At 42.5% G+C, this 9,973-nt stretch overlaps 1 protein-coding gene across 1 annotated transcript in view; it reads left to right on the top strand.

Moving 5' to 3' along the window:
* Positions 1–363: 363 nt before the first annotated feature.
* The window catches only part of hhipl1.S (HHIP like 1 S homeolog), a 32,517-nt gene continuing 22,907 nt past the window's right edge, over positions 364–9,973 (top strand). Inside the window, exons 1-2 of the mRNA XM_041574951.1 lie at positions 364–687; positions 7,935–8,581. Coding sequence (XP_041430885.1) covers positions 433–687; positions 7,935–8,581 — 902 coding nt within the window. The 5' untranslated portion in view covers positions 364–432. The remainder of the gene's footprint in view (positions 688–7,934; positions 8,582–9,973) is intronic.

The raw sequence follows: 9,973 nt of genomic DNA, 5'->3' as shown, positions 1-9,973 counted from the left end.
CACCAGCCCAACTCTGTTTTTATTCTGTACAGTACAGTTTGCATTGGGTACACTATGGTTGATCTGGATTGTGTATAGTAAGGTCTGTATGGCTATAGTAGTGCAGACAGTACAGCGTGCATACAGTCAGCAGGGAACTCTGTAGAGCCAAGTTGACTGCTAGCTGTACTTGTCTGGGGATTCTCCAGCACTCAGGAAGCGGGATGCTTTCCAGCAGAAACATGCAGTGACTTCTATTTACTCTTGGCCAAATGACTTAAGGTCTTCCCACTCCTGGGAGGGACTATGGGTTGAAGTAAAGCAGCCCAGAAGCCTGACCCATCAGAGCAAACAATGTTCAGCTGCAGAGAACAGATCAGTAGGGACAGTCTGCTGGTTAAAATTAGACGGAACAGTTAGCCGGTTGGACGGGACAGAGTGGGGACTCTCAGAATGTTTGGGGTACTCCTGGCAGGCATCGTAAGTGCTCTGCTGGGCACAGCCATTGCCCACCCTCAATGCCTGGACTTTAAGCCCCCTTTTCGCCCGATTAAGGAGCTGACTTTTTGTATCCAGTATAAGGACTTTGGCTGCTGTGACTCAGTCAGGGATGGTGAGATCATGCAGAATTTTTATTGCGTCCTCAGCCACTTTGACCTGTCGGGGTACGAGAGCTGCGCTGCCCATGTCCAGGACATCCTTTGCCAGGTGAGCTGGGCAGCACAAAGCATGGTGACATCGACACTAAAAACTGTGCAGTCAATATTTAGTTCCAAACAGTTGTAGCCCCAGCATGTGTATTCAACAATGTGTAACCAGGGTCAGACTGGAGCACATCAGAGAAGCCTCAGTTAAGGCAGTTGTCACTCAAACCAAACTAACCGGTGCAGAGAGTTGCTCCCCTCCATCTTCATTCCAGCTTTTCCTGTCAAGCTCATAAATGTATTTAAGTAGAGAACATGAATGTTTTCTCTAAAGAGACCGTTCTCCCTCCCTGGTCTGACTTCTTTCCTGCAGCTACTGAGTAACGCAATGCATGTTATCTGCTGTGCCCATTGCAGTCAGACTTCTCTCCCCAACTGAGGAACTCTTCTTCCTCCTTCATCCTGCATTCATACTACTCTCAAAGGGGCAGATTTACTAACCGGCGAAAATTCGCCAGCGTCCACTTTGCACCCAGAGCAACACTTCACCATGGTACAAGTCGCTCAGACTATGCTAATTCAGTAAAATACGGATTTTCGTCATGGGCGCTGAACATTGGAGACTTTTCGCTAGTGTTACTTTGGCAATGCGAGCATTTGATAGTGAAGATGCGCTAGCGTTCATTTCTGCCTAACAAGTGATCTTGTGCTCAGGTCAATTTGCATAGGGCGGGAAATTTAAAGTTGTATGGACGTCTTTATGTTAAATGTTGGTGCATATACTTACAAATTACACTTTTTAAAACACATGTGCAGGGAACCTTAATAAAGACAATAGAGTTATTCTAATACCCTACACATGAGCCCACTGTTAAATTAATGTTCCATATGTTTGCAAATGTATGGGCAAAACCGGTTACCCAAAAAAAGTTTAAGTTAGGTCTTTTGAAGACAATCAGGCTGAAAAAAGGAAAAGTCGCCAGCGTTTTGATGCATTTTCGGCTCACAGAATATAATGTAAGTGACAGAAGATTGAGGAAGATCTAGCTGCTTTAATGCACTTTGCCTGGTCTGAGGTGGCGAAGGCAACTCTGGCAAATGAGGTAACGTTCAGTAAAATCTGCACTTTAATGAATTTGCGGAGCCTGCCAATAGAATGTGAATGACCGCTAGCACCTGTCTCTTTCACTAGCGAATTGGCGTCTGCGCCCGTTAGTAAATTGGCGATGTCGCTGCAGGTATAGCGAATTGATACTAGCGTTATGGTGGCCATACACGGGCAGATAAAGCTGCCGATATCGGTCGTTTGGACCAATCTGCCAGTGTATGGGGGCTTCCGGCGGGTCTTCCCGATCGATATCTGGCCACGATATCGATCGGGAAGGTTTGATTTTTAACCAACCGACCCGTCAGAGCCCCTTGGCGCATCGTAATTCGATCGTTCGGCCACACGGCCGAACGTTTGAATTACCCCCGATATAGCCATGCCTTTAGTGGCATATCGGGGAAAGATCCATCTTTGAGTCTATGGCCAGCTTTAACCACTTTGCCCTTTGGTAAATCTGCCCCAAAGTGTGCACTGAATGGATAATTTAAAGCCTGCTTAGAATGGAGTGCTGCTCTGAACTCGTCGGAGTGTCGAACGATTGTTGTTATAGTTTGTAGGTTCAAAGTTGAATATACTGTCTAATTACAGTGCATATCCAACACTGAATTGAAGTTCAACATAAAAAATACAGTATGCGGGGAAAATATTTTTTTTCTGTCACTCAGATTGGTGAGGAATCACAACTATTGTAATCCGTAGTTGTACTGTTTGTAAGAATGTTTATGCTGTGTATTTCAGTAACATACAAGGGGCAAGTAGGTTTTTTTTTACCCACAGTGAAATGTTTGCATAATTCCAGCATCAATGAGTCTGCAAGGGGGCAATACGCCTGATATTTTCTGAAATTACAGGCGTTCAGTGTTACTGTGTGCAGTGCATCAATTGTCCCAGGCCACTGTAGGAGTAGTCAATGCGTCAATAGTCTTGGTGACATGGAAGTGAGACATCTATATGTATGCTTTTCCTTGTCTGCCCCCATGAATACAGTGCTGCTAAACAAAAAAGATGTGACTTGACTGGTAAAGTACAAAAAACATGGAGGTTTTCACCTGTTCCTTGCACTGCACTTTGTACATTTTCCCTAGGGTGTCTGGTATCCCTGTCCAGCCAGAAAAAGAATAGGTGTTTGAAATTTGACATAAAGCTGTTGCACAGCCATTTTTCAGCCTGCTCTGAACAGTGGCTCCTCTTTAGCAGTGATTTCTAGATTTTTCCAGGACAGGAATAGTTTTGTATAAATTGAAGAGGCATAGCTCATGCATGGAACTAAAAAGTCAGTGACAGAGTCCCTACTGTGAAAAGCCTTCTGTTGCAAATAATGAAGAAAAAATAATGTTGTCTTATGTTGGCGCTCTATAAATACATGTTAAAGGAGAAGGAAAGGCTAAAATTAAGTAAGCTTTATCAGAAAGGTCTATATAAATATACCAGTAAACCCTCAAACTAGTGCTGCTCTGAGTCCTCTGTCAAAAGAAACACCACATTTCTTTCCTTCTATTGTGTACACGTGGGCTTCTGTATCAGACTTCCTGTCTTCAGCTTAAACCTCCAGGGCAGGGCTTGAGCATGCTCAGTTTGCTCCTCTCCCCCTCCCTCCTCCCATCCCTGCTGTAATCTGAGCTCAGAGCTATGAGTGAGCAGGGAGAGACTCAGGCAGGAAGTGATGTCACACCAAGGTTATATGCTAGCTTCTATCCTAAACAAACAGAGACAGTGTCTAGAGCTGTTTACTCGGGTATGGGAAAGCATTCTGCAGAATAAATATAGCATTCTAGCTTGCCCTAATGTGGCTAATCTGTTGGCAATAAACTGTCTTTGAGCTTTCCTTCTCCTTTAATAATACCAAAAATTATATACGTCTCCAATGTTGTGTAGTGGAAGTGCTTCTCCTTGGGGAATAGGATTTATGGTAACACCACAGTTACCTGTGTCTGTCTGTAAAACACAATGGTTATACTCCCTGCAGAGTCATCCTTAGGAGTAACAAATAGGGCAGCTGTCCCTACCCCTTGGCTCTGTGCTTAATTTTCAATAAAAATGAAAATGTTTTAAAAGAATGACAATATATTGAAATGTTAACCTGTATTGGTAAAATTTGTGTGTTTGCTTCAACTTTACAATAGTTTATATAAAGAAGCTGCTTTGTAGCCTTGGGGGCAGCCATTCAAAGCTGAAAAAGGAGAAAGGGCACAGGATACACAGCTGATAACAGATAAGCTCTGTAGTAATAACGTGTGCAGGGAATTGTGGGGTTTGGAGGATGCAGGCTGAGGACAGATGGCTGTTGATACAAAGTAACAGTAGTCAGCCAGCTCAGCAAAGTAGTCAGACAGATCAGCAGAAGAGCAGGGGGCTAGGCTTAGGGAACTGTCAGAAACCATTAAAAAAATCATGAAAAAAGCCTGCATATTTTTTAATTGATGTATATTGCAAAGTTGCTTGAAATTATGTTTACTTTTCAAAAAGCTCAAGTTATGTTTTTCTGGGGTTCCCCTTAAGAAGGGCAGTGAGTAGTCTATCACTGATTGCACATTCACCTGCTTATTGATTACTACATCAGTATGAGGTTCATCACACTTGTCCTGGACCTTCTGCTTCTTAGGCTTGCCCTACAATGGAGAAGAGACAATACAGGAAGACAAACATTATATTGCTTAATATACATATAAGAATATAAGAATACAGAGTAGCGTGTGATGAGACATAGAAAATGTTGTATTCCCATATAAAATTCAGTACTGTTCTTGAACCCTTCAGCACACATTTTTTTTAGCCTTCATTCAGTATTTTAATCTTCTCCAATCCTTTTTTCAGCAATCCCCTTGACTTTTTTCCCTACATCTTTGGAACTCTCACTCCCCCCAGTCTGGTCACATAATGGGAAGGAAGCCCAGTCACACCAGTAGCCAACTGGCCAGGTATCAGATGTGTGTTTATAGTGAGCTGACCAACTTGTTTGAGGGAAGACCCTCTGGCTATCATTCCACTGGAGGCTCTGCCTGACCCTGCCAGATAGTCAGCAAGCTGCTGGGGATTTTGTCCACAGTGTTGATAGGGGTCATACCATGTGTCTCAGTTCTCTGAACCAAATATTTATTTTGTAGATCTGCTAGATCAGTAAACCATTATCTGAGCTCTGTTCAACTCACACAACAGAATATATTATTTGCTGTCAGAGTATTGGTCTATTCATGCAAGTCATAAAATAACCAGTTTTAAAATACCATTTATTTTGTTAGGCATCATAATTGCTCTATGGCTGTGGGTCTTGTTCCATGCACACATGAAGATCTGTCATGGGAATGCAAAGAAACTGTCAGTTACAGGGGTCCTTTGCCCTAAAAGTGATATTTTTTGGCATAATGAAAAAGAATAGCATTCTAAGCAAATTTCCATTATGCATTCATTAAAAAAATGTCCAATGGTTTTAAAGTTATTTGTAAATGAAATTGCTGTTGAAAGCAGTATATTTGTGTCACTTTCTGTTCTCTGGGTATGATCCTGAAAAAAATGTATAAAAGGAGAAGGTGTAAGGGCCCTAAGGCTCAGTATGGAGTGCGGACCAAGGAGGAGGCAGTTCAACAAACAAAGTTCAAGATACAAAAGGGTTTGGCAATAGAATGTCCAGGCAAAGAGGTCAATCCAGGCAGAATAGGGTCAAAACGGTTAAACAGGCAAAGGTCGGTACACAGGAATAAATAAAACAATACTAGAATCACACCCAGGAATGCACAAAGAGAAACCTATATTTGGGCAATGTTGCAGTCTTCAGGCTCCTTTAAATAGGCCTCCGTTGGCGCCAAAATTGGACGTGATGACATTATGACGTTGATGCTGGCGTATTTACGCTGGAGTGTTTATGCTGGCTTGTTTACGTTAAATGCTGGCGTCCATTCCGGCGCTGTTGTCCAATCGGCTGGTGAGAAGAAGCTGGCGTCACAGTGCTGCGACCAGGAAAAACCATGCCGGAGGAAAGGGCACCGCCATCTTGGATGGAGGAATGGCGTCTGTGAGTTGTTTCCCTTACAGAAGTAAAGCTACGGGGGCATTTTATTGCCAATAGATTAGCCGCAATAGTGCAAACTAGAATGCTATATTTATTCTGTAGAATGTTTTACCATACTCGAGTAAAAAGCTCTAGAAGCTCTTGTTGTTTTGTTTAGGATAGCAGCTGCAGTATTAGCTTGGTGTGACATCACTTACTGACTGAATCTCCCCTGCTCACTTATAGCTCTGGGCTCAGATTACAGCAGAGAAGGGAGGGGGAGAGGAGCAAACTGAGCATGCTCACGCCCAGGGCAAGGAAGTTTAAGCTGAAGGCAGGAAGTCTGATACAGAAGCCCATGTGTACACAATAGAAGGAAAGAAATGCAGTGTTTCTTTTGACAGAGGACCCAGAGCAGCACTACTTTGAGGGTTTACTGGTGTATTTATATAGACCTTTCTGATAAGGCTACTTAGTTTTATCCTTTCCTTCTCCTTTAAGTGTCGTTTTCCCTCAAGGTCTGTTAACCTGTTGGCTTGCAACATTGTTTCAGGATTCAGAGCCAGGAGTGCAGAGAATGTAAACAGCCAGACAGATACTAATGTGACTGCAATTACAATTACAAATAACATTAAGGGCTCTTGCACAGGAGCGTTCACCTGTGTTTTCCTGCGCCACAGTGAGTACAGTCTGTTACAGGGCTGCCTTAAAAATCAAACCGTCATATGAAATACACAAACAAGAGCCCATAAACAACTGAACATTTGTAAGTAATGTATTATGTAAAGTTGCTGAGAATTTTATTTGCTGTATACAGAATAGTTTTTTGGGTGGAGTCTGTTGGAGACTGTGCGTCTGGTTGGTTTTAAACTGTATTTTCTGTTTCCCTGGAATTCTTTTTCTTTCTTTTTTTAAACTTTGGTATGCTCTTTGATCTTAAATTTTTATAGTTTTTTAAATATCTGCCACGCTTTTCTATCTCCTTTCCAGTTGGAAGTCACTGACCCCATGCAGCCAAAAAACTCTGTGAGGCTACAATTTTATTTTTGTTACTTTTTATTTATTTATAATTTGCTTCAGATCCTCTCCTATTCATCTTCCAGTCAACATTCCATCCATCCATTCGATTCCAACATCATTCAAACCACTGCCTGTTAGGTTGTTACGTCACTTAAAGGAGAAGCAAACCCAAAAGTTAAAAAAAACCTAACCTACATAGAGCCCCCTCCCTCCTCCCCCCAGCCCAAGTGTTATCCCAGGCAAATGCTCCTAAGTCTTTACTTATCCCTCCGTGCAGATTCTGTCCATTGGAGTTGACGGGCGCCATCTTCTTTTCTTCGGTAATTTTAAGAATGAAAATGGAGCAATTTTCTGTTTGGCAACAACTGCACATGCGAATTCACGAAAATTGCAGAAGTGGCGGTCTCATTCCGAAGATGGCGCCCGTGAACTCTGATGCCTGAATCTGCACCAAGGGGTAAGTAAAAAGTTAGGGGCATTTGCCCGGGGTAACACTGGGGGGAGGAGGGAGGGGGTCTATGTAGGGTAGAGGGTAGGGTTTTTTTAACTTTTGGGTTTGCTTCTCCTTTAAATATCAGGCAAACGAATGCAATAAATGAACGTTGCTCATGCGGTATGTACACAAATACATGGACTGTAGACAACTTTTTTACCCGTGAGCCACATTCAAAAATAAAAAGAGTTGAGGAGCAACACAAGCATGCAAAAAGTTAATGGGGTGCCAAATAAGGGCTGTGATTGGCTATTTGGTTTCCCTTATATGGACTGACAGCCTTCAGGAGGCTCCGTTTTTCAGTGCACCTGTTTTTTTTTTGCAACCAAAACTTGCCTCCAAGCCTGGAATTCCAAACTAGGAACAGGCTTTGAGGCCACTGGGAGCAACATCCAAGGCGTTGGAGAGCAACATGTTGCTCGCGAGCTACTGGTTGGGGATCACTGGTTTAGAGTATCTCTTAACCAGGAAGGGGAGGTGGGTGGCATCAGGAAACTAAAACACTCTGCATGTATTGATTGCAAAAAAAATATAGGAAATTTGTAATTTAATAGCTGAAAAGCTGCAAATTGAATTATGAATACTGGGCCCGAGTAGAACTATAGATGGGGTTGCTCTGAGGAAATGGATGAATCACTTATATTTATGCTGGTCCTCCCTCCATATGTAGGCATATTCACAAAGCATATCTGTTCTTCCTTCTAGGAATGTTCACCGTATGCTGCACATTTATATGATGCAGAAGATCCCTCCACTCCTGTAAGAACCATTGCAGGCCTTTGTGAAGATTACTGCTGGGATGTGTGGCAGACCTGTAGGTCTATTTTCCAGTATCTGACGACGGATAAAGAGCTCTTAGCTTTGGAAAGCAACAAAGCAAAGTTCTGCCGGCACTTGGCCCTACAGGACACCGACTATTGCTTTCCTCGCCTGCTAGCTAATTCCAACCTTAATCAGAACCTTGGCTTGGTGACAGCTGACGCAGAGGGCTGCCTGCAGTTGTGTCTTCAAGAAGTAGCAAATGGATTGAGAAATCCTGTTGCAATGGTGCATGCAAATGATGGCACACACAGATTCTTTGTGGCAGAACAAGTGGGTTTAGTATGGACCTATCTCCCCAACAAATCTAAGCTAGCAACTCCATTTCTCAACATCTCAAAAGCTGTGCTCACCTCACCCTGGGAAGGAGATGAACGAGGGTTTCTAGGAATTGTTTTGCACCCACACTTCAAACATAACGGCAAAGTCTATGTTTACTATTCAGTGGAAATTGGCTTTGACGAAATTATACGAATAAGTGAGTTCAGAGTTTCCGCTCACGATATGAACACGGTTGACCACGGATCAGAACGGTAATGCTTTCCTTAGAATGTTGTAAAAGTGCATTTTTAATATATTAACCAAGTATTTGCATGCTGGGCATAACCCCATCAGGGCTAGAACATTCCATCTGGAAAAAACATAATTCGTCAACAATCAAAACCTAACTGGATAATAAATGACTGAAATGTTCATCTCTACAAATGTTATGGCTGTTTTGAACACTCAGGGGCACATTTACTTAGCTCGAGTGAAGGATTAGAAGGAGAAATACTTCAAATTTAAAAAGTATTTTTTTGGCTACTTTGACCATCAAATTGACCTTCGACTACGACTTTGAATCGAACGATTCGAACTAAAAATCGTTCGACTATTTGATAGTCGAAGTACTGTCTCTTTAAAAAAAACTTCGACCACCTACTTCGCCACCTAAAACCTATGTTACCTATGCACCAATGTTAGCCTATGGGGAAGGTCCCCATAGGCTTTCCTAGCAATTTGTGATCGAAGGAAAATCGTTCGATCAATGGATTAAAATCCTTTGTATCGTTCGATCGAACGATTTTTCCTTCCATCGTTCGATCAAACGAAATCGAACAGGAAAACTTTCTAGATTTTTCTTTTAATCATTTTTGAGCATTTTATTATAATATTTTTTTACTGTTTAACTGTTGATAGCCTGCATATAATTCCATTATGCAAAAAGGAATGGTTGTGGGAGAACTCCATGGCTAAATACTAAAATACAATGGAAGTGCTACTGATCTGACCAAAGTAACTACAGAAATAGAGAAAAAGAAAAGAGATGCACATTCCCTGTTCCCCTGTCACATAAGTAATCTATGCAGATGCATGTACTTACAAAGAAAGGGTTTTTTTTGTTACAAAATTATGATCATAAAATTGATAAGCCACCATACCAGCTCAAGGTAAAACCCTAACTATTTACCTCTGGTCATACTACTCAAATGCTAAAGCCTCGCGGCATAAAAGCATTACCTGAAATAGAGGTCTCCCGACCAGGGCATTGGTTTCAGTCATATGGCTTAGTCCTCCCCTGCCATTAGCTTTCAAAGGAGATAGATAACCTAGACCACAGCATTGGTTCCATGAGATTAATCCTCCCCCGCTTGTGGCTTTTAAGAGAAAGAGACTGCCCAGACCAACACCCATTTCCAAAGGCACGGGGCCACCATTTCAAGGGACGGGTGTGGGGGTGCTTCAACCACATGGAAGCCTGACCTGCAGCATACTGTAGCTGCTAAACTTCAGAACAGACAGGCCTGGATTTGTGGAAAGACCACCAAGGCCCAGGCCTAGGGCAGCAGGATTTTAAGGGGCGGCATACTGCCCAACCACACCCATATTGGTTCAGAACCACTAGGAGATATGGTCGTTTTTTAAAATTTTCTGTGCGCCAAACC

The sequence above is a fragment of the Xenopus laevis genome, chromosome 8S, assembly GCF_017654675.1.
Source record: "Xenopus laevis strain J_2021 chromosome 8S, Xenopus_laevis_v10.1, whole genome shotgun sequence".
Taxonomy (NCBI): domain Eukaryota; kingdom Metazoa; phylum Chordata; class Amphibia; order Anura; family Pipidae; genus Xenopus; species Xenopus laevis.
This window is presented reverse-complemented; position numbering and strand designations above follow the sequence as displayed.